At 44.2% G+C, this 17840-nt stretch overlaps 1 protein-coding gene and 1 long non-coding RNA gene across 3 annotated transcripts in view; one reads left to right on the plus strand and one right to left on the minus strand.

Annotated features, from left to right (window-relative positions):
- The window catches only part of CEP89 (centrosomal protein 89), a 215418-nt gene extending 207680 nt beyond the window's left edge, over positions 1–7738 (plus strand). Inside the window, exon 19 of the mRNA XM_077132246.1 lies at positions 5736–7738. Coding sequence (XP_076988361.1) covers positions 5736–5979 — 244 coding nt within the window. The 3' untranslated portion in view covers positions 5980–7738. The remainder of the gene's footprint in view (positions 1–5735) is intronic.
- On the minus strand, positions 3816–10295 carry LOC143659366 (uncharacterized). 2 transcript variants are annotated; one of them, XR_013163504.1, is made up of 4 exons: positions 9728–10295; positions 7243–8656; positions 4558–6030; positions 3816–4148 (listed from the first exon to the last, which is right to left on the minus strand). It is a non-coding gene; the product is annotated as an uncharacterized LOC143659366 (long non-coding RNA). The 2 variants fall into 2 exon arrangements; XR_013163503.1 differs by having other exon boundaries at positions 3816–6030.
- Between the last annotated feature and the right edge of the window lie 7545 nt (positions 10296–17840).

The following is a 17840-nucleotide window of genomic DNA, read 5'->3' on the forward strand; positions in this document are numbered from 1 at the left end:
TGATCATGTGATTTTTCCCCTTTGATTTGTTAATGTGCTGTATTACATTAATTGATTGTCTTGTGTTGAACCATCCTTGCGTTCCTGGTATAAACCCCACTTGGTCATGGTGTATAATTCTTTTTATGTGCTGTTGGATTTGATTTGCTAATATTTTATTGACAATTTTTGCATGTATGTTCATTAGGGAGATTGGCCTGTAGTTTTCCTTTCTTATAGCATCTTTACCCAGTTTGGGTATTAAAATATTAGCCTCATAAAATGAGTTAGGTAGAGTTCCTTTTTCCTCAACTTTTTGGAAAAGTTTGAGCAGGATTGGTGTTAGTGCTTTTTGGAATGTTGGATAAGATTCCCCTGTGAAGCCATCTGGCCCTGGGCTTTTCTTTGTAGGAAGATTTTTGATGACTGATTGAATCTCTTTACCAGTCTCTTTGTGATTGGATTCTTTGAGATCTTCTGTTTCTTTGTGAGTCAGTGTAGCTTGTTTGTGTGTCTCCAGGAATTTGTCCATTTCATCTAAGTTGTCTAGGTTGTTGGCGTATAGCTGCTCATAGTATCTTCTTATGATTTCTTTTATTTCTTCAGGGTCTGTGGTAACGCACCCCTTCTCATTTCTGATTTTGTTTATTTGCATCTTCTCTCTTTTTTTCTTGCTAGTGGCTCATCAATTTTATTGATTTTCTCAAAGAGCCAACTTTTGGTTTCATTGATTCTTTCTATTGCTCTTTTGTTCTCCCATTCATTTATCTCTACTTTAATCTTTATTGTTTCTCATCTTCTAATTGCTTTGGGGTTAGTTTGCTGTTTTTTCTCAAGTTCCTCCAGGTTTGCTGTTAAGTCCTCGATGTTTGCTCTTTCTTGTATTTTAATATAGGCATTTAGGGCAATAAATTTGCCTCTCACAGCCTTTGCCGTATCCCATAAGTTCTGATAAGTTGTATTCTCATGTTCATTCATCTCCAGATATCTATTGATTTCTCCCTCTCCTGTCTTTTTTTTCAACTGGCTGAACTTCTTTTTATATTTCTTGTAGGGCCGGTCTCTTGTTGACAGATTCTTTCAGGACTTCTTTGTCAGTGAAAACTTGATGTCCCAGAAGGAGAACAGAGGAGCAAAGGGCTAGGAAGAGTAGTTGAGGATATAATGGGGGAAAATTTCTCAACCGTCATAAAGGACATAAATATACAAGTCAAAGAAGCCCAAAGAACTCCAAACTTTTGTTAGAGTTGGAGAATAAATCCAAATCTTTGACCCACTGGTTGTTTAAGAGTGTGTTATTTTATCTCCATATATTTGTGAATGTTCTTATTCTTTGGTGGTTATTGAGATCCAGCTTTATCACATTGTGATCAGAGAAAGTGCTTTGAATAATTTCAGTATTTTTAAATTAATAAAGACCTGCTTTGTGTCCCAGCATATGATCTATCCTGGAGAATGTTCCATGAGCACTAGAGAAGAATGTATAACCTTGTGGTTTGGGGTGCAATGACCTATATATGTCTGTTAGGTCTAATTCATTTATCAAGTTATTTAACTTCTCTGTTTCCTTGTTGATCTTCTGTCTGGCCGTTCTGTCTATAGAAGAGAGTGGTGTATTGAAGTCTCCTACTAACATTGTTGAAACATCTATCGCACCCTTCAGTTTTGCCAATGTCTGTTTCATGTACTTTGGAGCTCCTTGATTGGGAGCATAAACATTTATGATTGTCATATTTTCTTGGTGAAGTGGCCCTTTAATTTGTATATAGTGTCGTTCTTTGTCTCTTATGAGGTCTTTACATTGAAAGTCTATTTTGTTCAATATTAGTATAGCTACTCCTTCTTTCTTTTAGTTACAACTTGGTGGAAAATCTTTTTCCATCCTTTCAACTTTCAATGTATTTGTATCCTTGTGTCTAAGATGAGTCTTTTGTAAGCAGCACATAGCTGGATTGTGTTTCTTAATCCATTCTGCCAATCCGTATCTTTTCATTGGTAAGCTTAGTCCATTAACATTCAAAGTTATTACTGAAAAGACGTTTCTTGATTCCACCATCTTATCTTTTTTATTTGTCAGATCTATATATTCTTTTCCCTCTTTATTTTTGTATTCTTTAAATTACCCTTAGTGGTAGACTTCAATTCTGTGCCCTCCTCCAGACCTCCCTCTCCTGTCTTTTTTTTCAACTGGCTGAACTTCTTTTTATATTTCTTGTAGGGCCGGTCTCTTGTTGACAGATTCTTTCAGGACTTCTTTGTCAGTGAAAACTTGAATCTCTCCTCAATTTTGAAGGACGGTTTGCCTGGGTATATAATTCTTGGCTGGAAGTCTTTCTCTTTCAGGATCTTGAGTTTATAATACCACTGCCTTCTCGCTGCTAGGGTGCTAGTTGAGTAGTCTGAACTCAGTCTTATTTGATTTCCCTTGTATGTAGTAGATTGTTTTTCTCTTGCCACTTTCAGGATTTTCTGCTTCTCTTCAACATTCTACAGACTGATTAGTATGTGCCTTGGGAAAGGCCTATTTGGATTTATTCTCCAACTCTAACAAAAGTTTGGAGTTCTTTGGGCTTCTTTGACTTGTATATTTATGTCCTTTATGACGGTTGAGAAATTTTCCCCCATTATATCCTCAACTACTCTTCCTAGCCCTTTGCTCCTCTGTTCTCCTTCTGGGACATCAATGATTCGTATATTTGTGGGCTTTGTTTTATGTGCAATTTCCCTGAGTTCTTATTCAATTTTTTCCATCTTTTTTTGCCACTGGCTGTTTTGAGTCTTCGAAGTCAATTATCCTGTCCTCTATATCACTTATTCTTTCTTCTTTTTTAATCTGCTGTTGTGTGCTTCTAGTATGTTTTTTATTTGGTCAATAGATTTCCACTATTTTTCTATTTATTCTTTCAAATCTCTCTTTGTGCTCTTCTACCATCTTCTTGATCTCCTTTATGTCATTTGCTATCCCACTTATTTTAAGTAGAGTTGTATTAACATCTTTGATTAGTTGTTCCAATGACTGTGTCTCCTCTGATGTTTGAATTTGGTCATTAGGCAGAGCTATATCTGTCTGCATTGTGATATGATTGGTGATCTTCTCCTGTCTTTGTGGCATGTAAATATCTTGATTGATTTACTTTGGAAGTTGATTTCTTTCAGTAGTCTAAGGCCTTTTGTTTGTGGGATGGTTGTACAGCAGGCAGCAGGGCATGGGGTGCAGCAGTCAGTATAGTAATTTGTTTCAGGACAGGTATGGCACAGGTTGGGGATGTTACACTGATGCTTGTGAACATGGGTGCCCAGCAGCCAGAGAGAATGTAGCTGTGTGGGTGCTCCAGCCTGGGGGATATAACCCTGGTGTGTTCTGGTCTAAGGCATCAGGCCCTTTGTGTGCATGTGTAGAGCTGTGGCAGCAGGTTGGCATTACGCCTTCGTGTATTGGTGGCAGATGTGACCCAGTTGTGCAGGTTGGCACTTTCTCAGAACTGGGAAGTGAGGCTGAGAGCCGATACATGTGTAGTTCTAGGTCTGCTGTAAAGTGCGGTTCCCAGAGCTGAATGACATGATTGGGGCCACGCATATGCATGGGCCTGGGAGTGTCTTAAAGGGATACACTTAACTCAGGGAGGGCGGGTTGAGGCTGTGCCACAGTATGGGCAGGGGAGGCAAGGATAGCCTAGGTATGGAGGTTAGTGCCCGTAACCTTTATGCGCTAGCAACAGCCTCCAGGGAACAGGGCCGGGGAGGTAGTGCTTGGGAGGGGTGCAGAAGAAGTGGGTTGGGCTACACTTGGGGTGGGGGTGGGGGGCAGGTACGTGCACTGGGGCTGGTGTGGTGGGGGCACCTGGAGTGCGGGGGATGGGAGAGGGGGATGGGGTTCAGGTGCATGGGTTGTAGGATGAGTCGCTGGTCATGGGGCAGCACTGGTGAAGGTAGCGCGCCCAAGGAATGCAGCCTGGTTTACTTCCTAGTCCTGCTATCCAGTCCGTGCACTCCTGCGGTTCTGCACCTCCGTGCCAGGCTCCAGCCTTCTGCCTGTCAGTTCCTCGGATTTCACAACCAGGGCTGCTGCATGTGGTGCAGATGGCTCTCCCAGGTCAGTTGTGCTACCGAATCACCGCCTCAGTCGCCCTCCTGTCCCTCTCCAACCTTTCCATGGAGCAGTACAATCACTTTTAAAATAAAAAAAAAGGACAGGTATAAATCTAATGAAACGTGTGTTCAGAAATATTTAAAATGTAGTTGAAAGCAGTTAAAGATGATCTAAATTGATGGAGAGACAGTGTTCATGGATTGAAAGGCTCAGCATAGCAAAGATTTCACTTTAGCCCTTCCTCCTGGGCTGAAACTGCTTTTCTCCCCCCTCATCCCCTTTGAGGCTCACCTGCTGTGTTCCCTGAGGAGACCATGGCCTTGTGAAGACTGGATGCCTTTGTCTACCTGTGTTTTAGTTAGTAAAAAATGCCAGAATGCTGTATACCAGAAATGAAACAGCTTTTAGAAAGGAAAATTTAATAAATTACAAGTTTACAACTTTAAGCCTATAAAAATTTCCAAACTAAGGCATCCGGGGAAAAATACCTTAATTCAAGGAAGGCTGATGGGTCAGGAACAGCTTTGTCATCTGGGAAGTCATGTGGCTGGCATCTGCTGGTCCCTTGCTCCTGAGCTCTGTTGCTTTCAGCCTCTGTTCCTGTGGGAGCTCCACACTTGGCTTCTCTGGGGCTAGCTTTCGTCTCTTGGCTTCCCTCAACTCTCTCCAGGTTCTGGCTTGCTTAACATCTCATGGGAATGTACACAACAATGTGTACTGGGTTCCAAGCATCTCCAAACATCTATGTCTCTGCTCTCTCTGTCAGCTCTGTCATTTCTAACCCTCCTCCAAATTGTTTCCTCTTTTAAAGGAAATAGTTATAATCTTTTGTTTTTTAAAGGGGTTCAGTAAATTAATCAAGACCCACCCTGAATGGACAGAGTTGTATCTCCATCTAATCAAAAGGTCGCATCCACAATTGGGCACATCTCATCTCTGTGGAGTTAACATAATCAAAATTTCTGTTCTGTGATTTGAGTTAGGATAAAAAGAAATGGCTGCTCCCACAATACTGAATCAGGATTAAAACATGATTTTCCTGGGGTACGTAGTAGATTCAAACTGGCACAGCCTGCTTTCCCAGCACCTCGCATGGTGCCAGCAGAGCCACGGCTCTCTCCATTTCTCACCAGCCTTGGCTCCCTCCTGGCACCTGGTCCAGGCCACTTTTCTCTGTGACCTTGTTTATGAGTCCACTTCCCGCTCCCACCTCACCCTGTACATCTCTGGGTGCCTGTGAAAGGTCTCTGAATGTTGGACAGGTGGCCACAGTGGCAGAGAGGGGACACAGGAGAGCTAGGCCATTGTGCTACTGCATCTGACCACCTAAGGGCAGTCACTGTAGTTACTGTATTTTGTTATTATACATACACAGGTTAATTCTCTAGTGAATATGTGCATTGATGCATAACAAATGAAAAAAGGAAAGACTTAAAGAAAATAAATAAGAGATAGCTTCCCCCCTGTGTCCTGTATTTTCATCTATCAGTGCCTCCTTTTACTTTGGAAGTCTTTGCTTCTGAACCCAAGTGCAGCAGGCTTTCTTCTCTGATCTTAACCATTCTTTTATTGAATTCTTGCTCCTTTAAGGTTCATAAGGGCTCTATTAGATATTTTTTAAATTGCCCATTTTAAATGTTTCCATCAGTTTGCTTCTTTCTTTCAGGGAAATGGAAGGCGAGCTTGAAGTGGTTTGGGAGTCTACCTCCAAGGAAAACCGAAGAATTCGAGAACTTCTTCAGGCCACGCTGGAGAGGACAGGCCCGTGGGACCACACTGGTGCTTTTGAGGACTCCTGCCTCAATGTCGTCCCTCAGGAGGACCCGCTGGACAACTACAACTTCAGCTCCTGGGACGGGAAGTCTCCTCCAGACAACACCCGCTGGAGTCTGCGGGAGCCCCTGGGCTAGGCCCTTCAGCCTGGAAGGGAAGCGCAGCCCTGCCTCCAGAGAAGCGCAAACCTGTGGAAACAGGAAGTGCGACCCATGAGCTTCTTCACACCGCAGCGGGCTTCGGAGCCCAGGAAGAAATAAACTATTTCAGAAACACAAATCAGCTTTTTTAAATTTTGCTTTATTTTTAAAATGTGCTGATGAAATATCTCTTAGCCCTCAGTGCCTGCCTATCTGGCTGCACTGGCCACTCAAATCAGGCCTGTGAGACCCATTTCTCAGGTCACCTGGCTGGATAAGCTGTCCTGTCTCTATGCTCGTCAGTCCCTTGCTGGAAACCATGTGAGGGAACTGACAGGTGGGTGGGACCCCTTATTAGGTTCCCTGAATAAGTGTAATTGGGTGAGGTAAGCTGCACTGATTGCATTAGCTCTGAGTGATATTTTCTCATTTGATAAAAAACAATGTGCTGTACACATGCACCAGTAAGCTGCCCTCTCCCCCAGCCTTTCTCTGTCCTCCCACATAATGCCATCTCCCAAGAGCCCTAGATTTGAGCATCAGGCGGGGTCCCTGCCCCTGAGGGGCTGCCCCCACAAAGGTCGTGGAAAAACCATAAGTAGGTCTTCCCGAACTCTCGGGCCTCTTCCCTGGGACTGCCCGATGGGAACACTGGAAGAACGCCGTGTCGTCAGGCCTCAGACTGCCTGTGGGTCGGAGGGGGCAGATCCTGCAAACCATCCCTTCACAGAGCCCCGGGCAGCCAGGTCCTGTGTTGTTTCTGGCCTGTGCATCAGCCCCAGCTTTGGTCCTTGGGAGTGTACAAAAGTCATTCCTGTGATCTGATTGCCTGGTAAGAAGTTGAGATAGAACATCATAGTTCTTTTACATGTTATAAAGCTTGTTCAACAGTTAGTTCTAGTTTAATTTCATTTTACAAGGGGTGGACTCACCAGGATTTATGACTGAGTGTCATCTCCCCAGTAGATGGCCTGGAAAATGACTTTGATGTCATTGCAAACGAATTTATCCCAGCTGTGACATCAGAAGGCTGAAAGGTGGCGGCCACCAGAGGAGCCCCACAACTGGATCTGGGTTGTCCTGGGAGACATTGCTGCTCTCATCTGAATCTGGGGAACCACTTCTGTTGTCCGTATCTTTTTCCTGCCTTTTATGAAAATATCTGACTCCCTTTTGAGACGTGAAAATGTTTACATTTATGCTTGTGTTTGTCACATGTTACCCATGTACTTGGGCAAGCTGAGTGTCCCTGGGACTTACCATGCCTCGGGCCGAGGAGGGGTTGTGCAGCACTCGGTCTCTGCCCAGCTTCCATGGGGCGCTGTAGGGCATGGGAAGGTGAGCTCAGTTCAGGTACACAAAGGAGCACAGCAGGCAAGGCAGAGAAGAACAAGGTAGCTAAGAGGATCTGAGAAAGGACAGAGACTGCAGGGCGTACTGGTGAGCACTGGGCCTTGCGAAATGGACAGAGTTTCAGGAGATGGAGAAGAACAGAGAGGGATGGCATGATATGAACAGAGACAGAGGCTTGGGAGCAGAAGAAAATGTTATTTAGCTGGCTGCTGGGAGAGGGTCTCCTATTCCACCTCATCATGCAGGTTTCTGATCTGAGGTAACCATTCTATTCTTTCTGGGTCCTGGCAAGGGTTTATCTGGTGCTGGAAAGCAGGTCTATGGCCTGTTGAGTTGTGTGGTCAGTGCTTGGGTACTTGTTTTTAAAGGACATACAGATACGTCTACTTTTGTATTATAATTAATGAATTGAAATTTTCATAATAAAAAAGATGAAAAAAGTTCCAATAGAGCTATATGATAAAGTAAATGGGATATGAAATAGCAAATAGGAGCAATCTTTCAAGAAGTGTAGCTGTCCAGTGGCATCTGAGGGTCCTGTGGGGTTAAAGGAAGCATTTTTAAAAATGGTAGATGCATATTTATATGCCAGTGAAAATGAAAAAGCAAGGGAGAGAGCAGGAGATGGCAGGAATCAGATCCTGGAGAATGACAGGGGAGGAGTGGACTCTAGGGCAGGCCGTGCGCAGGCCAGGAAGGCTTTGGCTACGGTCCCAGAGGTGATGGGTCCCGACGGTGGATGCAGAGATAACTCCCATTTTCTCCACCAGGTCAAACTTCCAGGAAAACAAGGGGGGAGGTCACGAGGAGGTATGCTACAATCACCTTGGCCAGCAGGGACACAGGTCTGCCTGCCCTGTGCCAGCCCAGCTGCATGCTTTTCTCCAGCCAGCATCTGCTGCCCAGACCTAGGGGCCAAGAAAGCAAGCAACTGCCCAGCATGGAACTTTGCAGGCAAGTTAAGTGGAAGGGGAGTGGGCTAGGGTCTGACTTAACTGAGGCTACAGACAAGAGTGGTCACAGGGCAGGTGACAGGCAGTGGAACCTTGGCAGGGCCCATACCTGATGGTCACAATGGGCCTGAAGAATCACTGCTACAGTGAAACTAGAAAAGTCAGGGTTCCCAAGGAAGAGGGTGGAGGCCACAGCTGAGCAGGGGGGATGCAAAGTCAGCTGAGATGATGGCAAGAGGTGGAGAGAGGGACTGTGCAAGGCAAGCTCTGAGGACCTCAGTGTCCCAGGGTGGAGGCCAGGAGATGATGGCCCAAAACCAGGCTGGGCAGCTGCAGCCGGGGGACTGGACTTCCCAGGAGCTGAGGCTCTGGAGAAGAGAGGAGAGTACGTGGAAGCAGCCACAGGGACCAGGGCCCTACTGCCTCCCACACATAATTGTCATCAACAGTTTCAGAAACAGTGATTCATACCATTGGCCCCCCAGGTACTGAACGAATTTATTGATTTTAACAACTTTATCCATGACTGTTTTCAGAGTGTCTGCTCCTGAAAACAACGCAAATTTTCAATCCATACAATACGGTGCCACAAAGCACTAAGGGAAATAGGCTCTTGTTTCAAAATTCCAAGAATGCTGGATTTTTGACCCAGCATAGCCAGAGCACTGTTCATCCTAGTAGGAAGGAATTTTTTCATAACTAACTGAAATTCTTCTTTGACAGATGTAAAAGATTTAAATGTCTATGCTACAGGCTTGATTTTTAGTCTGTACATGGACGTTTCTTTAAATTAGGAAGTCCTTTGAGACAAAGCTTACCTAAATATTAATTGGACCAGTGTCTCTTAAATTGCCTAACCCAGCAAAAACTAGACATTCTTGCAATTTTTCACGTTTTGAATCCACTGATCTTTGATATTGGAAACTAGGTTTGCATTCTACAGGCCAGTGTTTGGTGCTTAACTGAAGATTGTTCACTTTTTGTAAAATATTTTTTATAGTTTTTTCCTCACATTTTTCTAACAATTATTCCCATAACTAAAAGATCCATTTCTTGGGGTTGCGAGGGTTGTTCAGTGGTAGAATTCTCACCTGCCATGTAGGAGACCCAGGTTTGATTCCTCGCTCATGCACTTTCCAAGAAAGCAAACAAACAAACCAACAAAAATTCAACAAATGGTGCTACAATAATGGGATACTCACATGGAAAAAGAATGAAATGTGACCGCCACCATACAGCATACAAAAAAAAAAGATTCATTTCTTTTACCATCTCTCCATCTAAAAAATGGCTTCTTTTTTTGAAAGAAGCCATGCCCTTTTATAGCTACTCAAAATTACAAACTTTTGTTAAAGCATTAAATTCTGATTTCAGGTTCAGATTCTTATTTGACTGTCAGGAAGAAAACCGCATATCAAATTCACTTTGTATTTACTTACAGCGTCTCAGTGTTGTCCACTTTAATATCTTCAATTTTTTTTCACAACAGCTTTTATGTTTTGCTCTGCCACACAACAAACCACAGTTGCCATTCACTGTGGAATTCATGTGTGCCTTGTTTACGGTTCCATCGATTCTGAATCAGGTCCCTCCTTGGCAGTGGTCTCCGGTCTGGGGTCTGGGAGGAAACATGCATCTTGCGGGCCTCAGCCTCTCTTAAGTGGGTTTTCAGTCCTAGTGACAAGCCAAGGTCCAGAAAGTGGGATCATCTGAGGCTTCTTTATCTAAAAGAGAGCAGCTTCCCTTCAGCACGAGGCGTGAAGCAGCCGGTGGGACTCACCCTGAGAGGCTCTGCAGTCACCTGCACATCCTTTTAAAAAACTATTTAAATCACAGTAATATACGGGTATAGTTTATAAAACTTGAATAGTATTAAAAGGTATATAATGAAAGCTGTCCCCTGTCCCTGACATTCCTCTGCTCAGAGATAACCACTTTCTCCTCTGTCGTATAATGAAGGACCTGGCTGGCCTTTGTCCCTGGTTCCTGAGAGACACCCTCTAAACCTTTGGCATTTCCCATAACAGGAGTGTCTTCCTCATTCACAGGGGCCCCCCTCACCCTACCTGAGTTTATGCTAATGAGGTGCCAGGGGAAAGCCTAGTCATGTGATTAGAAGGTTGGGGCTTGGAGTTGGGGAGGGGGGGAGGGGGCTGGAGATTGAGTTCAACTGCCAGGGCACTGGCTCAGTCAGTCATGCCTGGTTGATGAGACCACATAAAAACTCTGGGTGCCCACGCTCCCATGAGCCAGCCCAGTGGAGGCAGGCATGGATGAGCTGAGAGGTGATGCATGTGGACTCCAGGGGAGACCCTCCCAGACCTCTCCCTCTGTGTCTCTTCTTTGGGCTCCGTTTTTTTTTTTATTTTTTTACATTTATTTTAATATTTTTATTGAGAAATCTTCACATACAGTTCATTCGCAGTATACAATCGGTGGCTCACAATATCATCACTTAGACAACTTAGTTGTATATTCATCACTGTGATCATTTTCAGAACATTTGCATCACTCCAGAAAAGGAAATAAAAAGAAACAAGAAAAAAACCTATGCATCCCATATCCCTTACCCCTCCCTCTCATTGACCATTAGTATTGCAATCTACCCAATTTTTTTTTACCCTTTATCCACACTCTCCTGTTATTTATTTATTTATCCTTATTTTTTTACTTATCTGTCCATACCCTAGATAAAAGGAGTATAAAACACAAGGTTTTCACAATCACACAGCCACATTGTAAAAGTTATATGGTTATGCAATCATCTCCAAGATTCAAGGTTATTGGAACACAGCTCAACAGTTTCAGGTAATTCTCTCTATTGGCTCCTTTTAGCTGTGATAAAACTAATCCCAAATCTAGTGTTTCCAGTCATTTCACCAAATTACCATACCTGAGGGAGTCAGCAGGAACCCTCAGAATTGAGGGTGGCCCTGGGAAGCCCCAAACTTGCAGCTGGTGTCTGAAGTGAGGGCGTGGTCTGGCGGGGACAAGTCCTTAATCTGTGGAGTCTGACCTAACTCCCAGGAGAGTCAGAATTGCATTGCGCCCTCTTTTAGCTATTTCTTTTGTCATTACCACCATCATTCTCGATAAGGAGCTTATCTGTTTATTTGCTGGGAGAGTCCCCACAACCTTGCGTCAAGCCGTGGATTGTGGCAGTAACCCCACGGCTGCAATGTGGGGCAAGTCGGGGAAGGGGAGCTGGCTTTCAATTCTGCCTTTCAGCCTTTCCATGGAGCCCGGCAACTCTGGGATCAACTGTCCAGTGAATAAACCTCTGGCTCCTGAAGGGAGAGAGGCCTGAGCTGTCTGCTTGGCTGCACGGTGTAGGCTGGAGAACAGACTGTGAACCAGCCCAGTGCTCACCTCTGCCCTTCCTCTATTTTCTGGGGTCCCTGCAGCCTCCAGTCCCTGAGCGTTTCTCAGGTTCTGCAGGAGACTGCACCCTCCCCAGGTACACCTTCTGCAGATATGGATAGCTTGGCCAAGCCAGCCATCCCTTCTCCACCTCATTTCCACCCTTCAAAAATGGATTTGACTTAAAAATAAATTAACAGAAAAATTTTAAAGAGTTGACATATATGGGAACTCTGTGAAATTTTTCTAGAACCCTGAAAGTGCTCTAAAATGTAAAGTCTATTAATAAAGAAGGAGGGGAGGGGCTGACATTTCCCATTTGCTATGTGGTGCCACTTTTGCCCCCCTTCCCCGTCCTTGTACCCAGGAACTTTTTATATATTCGCCATTGTTGAGTGAGCTTTCCAAAGTGAGGAGAGGAAAGGGCTAAACAGAGGATAGATCTTCTCAGGGCTGCCTCACATGGTTGTGCGAGGCACTGTACACTGCACAAACACTCAAGCCAGGGGTGAGCAGAGGCTGGACTCTAGCCCAGATCCCACTCGTCAAGCCATGTGTCCTAGAGTTAGAGGCACCTTGCTCTTTCAGCAGAGATGTTTTGTCCCCTCCCCACGCGATGAGTCTATAACCCTAGGGCCCTCAGAGGAAGCTCCTTTTCTAAATTACACAGAAGTGCTACAGTAGCCCCTCCTGTCCCTGTGTCTTTATAATCCTGAACTTTAGTCATATTTATTGTTATTTATTGTCATGGGATCAGGGTTTACCTACGAGACTGTATTAGTTTGTTAAAGCTGCCAGAATGCAATATACCCTAAATGGAGTGTCTTTTAAAAAGGGAATTTATTAAATTGCAGATTTATAGTTCTAAGGCCATAAAAATGTTACCTTCACTCAAGAAAGGCTGATGTCATCCAGAACACCTCTATCAGTTGGTTTGGGCCATAGTGACGCCTGCTAGCTTTCTCTCCTCATTTCATAAGGCTACCCCCGGGACGTTTTCCATCTGCATCACCAAATATCTCTGGCTGTGTGGGCTGTGTGGGCTCTAAAACTTTGTCCAAAATGGTTCTCTCTTCAAGGACTCCAGTAGCTACCTGACCTTGAATGGGTGGAGACACATCTCCATGGAAACCACCTAATCAGAAGGTCCCACTCACAAATGGGCGTGTCACATCTCCATGGAAACAACTTAATCAAAATATCCCACCCAGCGATACTGAAATAGGGTCAAAGACCATGGCTTTTCTCGGGTACACAACAGCTTCAATCTGGCACAGAAGCCTTCCAGGGTGTGACGAGTGTGCCGTTCTGCACGAGGTTTGGTCTTTGTTCTTAAACTGTGGATCACTTATGTCAGTTTTTCAAGAAGCATCACTCTTGAGGAGCCCACCGGGTGAGTTCCTCTGCTCCTTTAGGGTAGGAGGCCCAAGGAACCGGTTGCCTCAATAGGGGAAAGGGGTCCGTGTGGAGATGCACACGCTGCACAGAGCCAGCCGCTGTCCCCCAGCCCTGCTGCCTCCAATGTCGTTTCAGGCTCAGCACTGCCCCACCTGGAAACACCCAGGGGCAGCAGGGAAGGAGCCAGACAATGAGTCTGCAGAAGCTGGGCTTTCACCCTGGAGGGATAAGTGGAATTGTGTAACAGGTCTCCTTTCCTTTCTTCTTTTTTTTTTGACTAGTATTTCATCGTGTGAGTGGATGTGCTCACCTGTGTGGCAGGTCAGGAATTAGAACATTCCACCTCCCTTGTGACCCTTCCCCATCACTGCTCCCCCACAGAAGCCACTGTTCTAACTTCTACAACCATAGCTTAGCTTCTCATAGAAATGGAATTCTATGCTATGCTCTCTTTGGTGTCTGGTTCTTTGGCTCCAGTTAATTCATTTGAGATTCATCACTGTTCATGCACTTAGCAATAGAGATTCTTCCTGATGATTGCCGAGGAGGATTTCACTGTGTGAACATGCAGTTCATTTATGCATTTTACTGTGGATAGACATTTGAGTTGTTTCCGATTCGAGGGCATCATGAATCACACTGCTTGTAAACATTTGGGTACAAATTTTTATGCAGATGCATGTTTTCATTTCTTTTGGATGGAGTCGCTGGTCCTGGGGCACGTGCATGTCCAGCTTTATGAGGAATGGCTAGACCTTTTCTCTAAGTGTTTGTGCCACTGTACATTTCCACCTATGAGAGGTTCTCATTTCACATCCTCACCAACACTTGGGAATAGTTTGTCTTGATAGGTTTAAGGACAGTGTTATCTTGGCACTGCAGCCTGGTGCTCGGGCCTGGGTCCCTCCTCCACCTGTGCTGGCAGCAGTGGCTGGTTTGGGTGACTCAGGAGTACTCTCCTGGGCTTGGGATGGGTAGCCCCCTCCCCAGCAAGGAAGACCTGTAAATGGTGGTCTGGCAACCACAAATTAGTCTTGGGTTGCAAAGATCAGGCTGAACTGGAATGCAGCTAACACAGCAAAAGGCTGAGTCTCTGCCATGGTCCTGAACCAAAATCTGGAAACATCATCTGCCCCAAACACAGCTGGGGCCAGAGGCATGGTGGCCAGGGAAGAGCTCTGTGTGCCCAGGTTTGTGGCACCCTCCATTCTGTTCTAGCTCGGCTGGTGTCAGCAGCTAATGAGTAGCTGGCAGCCCTGAGGCAAGGGGTGGCGACTACTGGTCTGTGTCTCTCTTGGGCTTCCTTGAGGCAGTGAGTCCAATAGGTGGGAGGTCCGTGGCATGGTACCTGGTCTGATGGGAAACCTGCTGCCTTTTCCCATCATCTCCAAGCTTGCCTCTTTTCTTTTTGATGGGGTGGGGTGTATGGTGGGGATGGGTGGGGGTATTTCTAGTTTGCATTAGCTCAGACAAGTCTGCTGGGCTACTTTTTGTGCACTCCCACCAGCACCATACCTGCACACAGAAGAACAGAGGTAGTTCATGAGGCCCCGAGCTGGGCTGACAAAGTGGATTTCAAATGGGAGGAATCCACACAGCAGCTTTCACGAACTGGTCAAGTTACCTGCCACCCAGGGCTCCCAGGTGGGTCCTCGTTTCCATGTGATTGCTCTGTGCTCCCTTGCCCCCAGCCCCCTGTTCTCCATCCACCATGTGATCATGCGCTTTAAAGAGGGTAGAGACCAGAGAGTCCCAGAGGAGGAGGAGATGATCCTCCCTTCGAACTGACTCCTGCCCATGAGGGAGTAGCATTTGCTGCCTGGAGCCCTCAAGGACCTTCTGTACCATCAGAACCCTGCTCAGGAGGCTCTGGCTATTTTACTGAAAAAACAAGTCTTTAAAAATGAAGGGTCCTATTATGCTGAGTGAGATTAGCCAGAAACTAAAGGACAAATACTGTATAGTCTCACTGATATGAACTGACATTAGTGAATAAACTTGGAATATTTCGTTGGTAACAGAGACCATCAGGAGATAGAAGCAGGGTAAGATATTGGATAATTGGAGCTGAAGGGATACAGATTGTACAACAGGACTGATTGTAAAAACTCAGAAATGGACAGCACAATACTACCTAACTGTAATACAATTATATTAGAACACTGAATGAAGCTGAATGTGAGAATGATAGAGGGAGGAGGGCTGGGGGCACAAATGAAATCAGAAGGAAAGAGATGCTAAGACTGAGATGGTATAAGCTCGGAATGCCTAGAGTGTATAATGATAGTGATTAAATGTACAAATTTAAAAAATGTTTTTGCATGAGGAAGAACAAAGGAACATCATTACTACGGGGTGCTGAAAGTACCCTGTAAAAGATGGTAATTAATACTTTAAAATTTTAACTTACATAGCAAAAAATGTTTATTTGGTACAAAATTTATATTTTGACTAGTGCAGTTCCTAATATAACTTATGTTATTTGAATACCATAAGTGCATGGAACCTTGAGTAGGGCATAAGATTTTGTGGGTTTGTCCAGAGTGCTGCCCCAATAAATCCCAGAGTGATTTGAACAGTGGGTAAAAAAAGTATTTGCAAAATCCCCTTGGGGGAGAAAGGGGGAAAATTCAACTTCCCCAAGCGGAGAATTCTTGATATTCTCACAAGCAGTGGGGACAACCAAAGTGATAGGCTGAGCCTCCAATCTTGGGCTTTGTTCATATGAAACTTAACCCCACAAAGGATAGGTCAAGCCTACTTAAAATTAGGCCTAAGAGTCACCTCCAAGAGAACCTCTTTTGTTGCTCAGATGTGGCCTCTCTCTCCAGCCAACACAACAAGCAAACTCACCGCCCTCCCCCTGTCTATGTGGGACATGACTCCCAGGGATGTGGACCTTCCTGGCAATGTGGGACAGAAATCGTAGAATGAGCTGAGACTCAGCATCAGGGGATTGAGAAAAACTTCTCGACCAAAAGGAGGAAGAATGAAATGAGACAAAATAAAGTGTCTATGGCTGAGAGATTCCAAACAGAGTCGAGAGGTTTTCCTGGAGATTATTCTTACGCATTAAATAGATATCACCTTGTTAGTCAAGATGTAGTAGAGAGGCTAGAGGGAACTGCCTGAAACTGTAGAGCTGTGTTCCAGTAGCCATGTTTCTTGAAGATGATTGTATAATGATATAGCTTTCACAATGTGACTGTGTGATTGTGAAAACCTTGATGCTCCTTTTATCTACCTTATCGACAGACAAGTAAAACATACAGAATAAAGATAAATAATAGGGGAACAAATGTTAAAATAAATTTAGTAGATTGAAATGCTAGAGATCAATGAAAGGGAGGGACAAAGGGTATGAATGTATGAGTTCATTTCTTTTTCTGAATTGATGCAAATGTTCTAAGACATGATCGTGATGATGAATATGCAACTATGTGATGATATTGTGAATTACTGATTATATATGTAGAATGGAATGATCATATGTTAAGAATGTTTTTGTTAGTTGTTATAGTTAAAAATTAATAAAAAAGTTTTTTTTAAAAAATGAAGGGTCCAGGGCGGGCCGCGGTGGCTCAGCGGGCAAGAGTGCTTGCCTGCCATGCCGGAGGACCTCGGTTCGATTCCCGGCCCCAGCCCATGTAAAAAACAAACAAACAAACAAAATATAATAAAACAAGAAAATGTTTAAAGATGTTTCCCTTTCTTCCTTCCATTCTTCCTTCCTTCTCTCTGTCTTTCCTTCCCTTCCTCCCTCTCTCTTAAAAAAAAAAAAAAAAAAAAAAAAATGAAGGGTCCTTAACAAAGAGTATGACTGCTAAATCAATGTATTGATATTTCTTTTGGTCTCCAGTGTCTTGCAGCAGCTAGAAGAAAAAATGAAAAATCATGGAACTGTAACCCATACCAAACTTTAAAATCTGTTGTGTAACTACTTGTTAAAATATGATTGGGAATTTATTGTTGTATATACGTGTGTGTGTGTGTTATTTTTCACAGTAAAAAAATTTTTTTTTTAAATGAAGGGCCCACATGTAGCATACTGGGGTTGGGCTGCAAGCAACAGAAATGTACTCTGCCCTATGGTAAGGGAAAGACGGAATGCACACTGGGTGGCTTATGAGATGTTTGAGACAGACAGGAACCAGGATAGTCGTGAGGGTCTCAGTAGTTGGACGCTGTCAGCCTTCCTTCTGCTTCTCCACTCAGGAATCATATTCTTGGGGAAGAGTATCCTCTTGGCTAAGCTGGGGTGACGAGCATTTCCCAAGACTGGAGAAGTGGGGTTCCTTGGTTGGCAGCCCACCAGAAACCCATATAGTAGGGGGCGTTCCCCTAAGTAGAACATGTTGCGCAGAGAAAAACAAGTTATTAGAATTGATAATTGCTTAGTAACCAAGATAGTTAATTACTCAGAACCCTCTTCCACTGACCTCTCCAGCTAATATAACTTTCCATCACAAATGACACCGCTGTGGTTGGAGAAGGGACAATGCTGACGAACAGTGACAAGGTATGGGGTTAGGGAGCAGGACAGGGAATCATGTTTGGAAAGAAATGATGAAGCTTTGAAATAGAGCACTGGTTACCCCAAGGAGGTTATCCATGAAAACATGGTTTTACCTGGAACACATCCAAACGGTGGACAAAGTTCTAATGCAGAATTGCATTCTTCTGATTTACAAATATACATAGATAAAGATTGTCTCTCAGATAAGAGTTTTTAAAGCATGCTTTCCTTGCTAATTGTTTTATGGTTAGCCTGAAAAGTCCTTGACATTTAAAGAC

This window comes from Tamandua tetradactyla, chromosome 16 (assembly GCF_023851605.1).
Source record: "Tamandua tetradactyla isolate mTamTet1 chromosome 16, mTamTet1.pri, whole genome shotgun sequence".
In the NCBI taxonomy this organism is placed as follows: domain Eukaryota; kingdom Metazoa; phylum Chordata; class Mammalia; order Pilosa; family Myrmecophagidae; genus Tamandua; species Tamandua tetradactyla.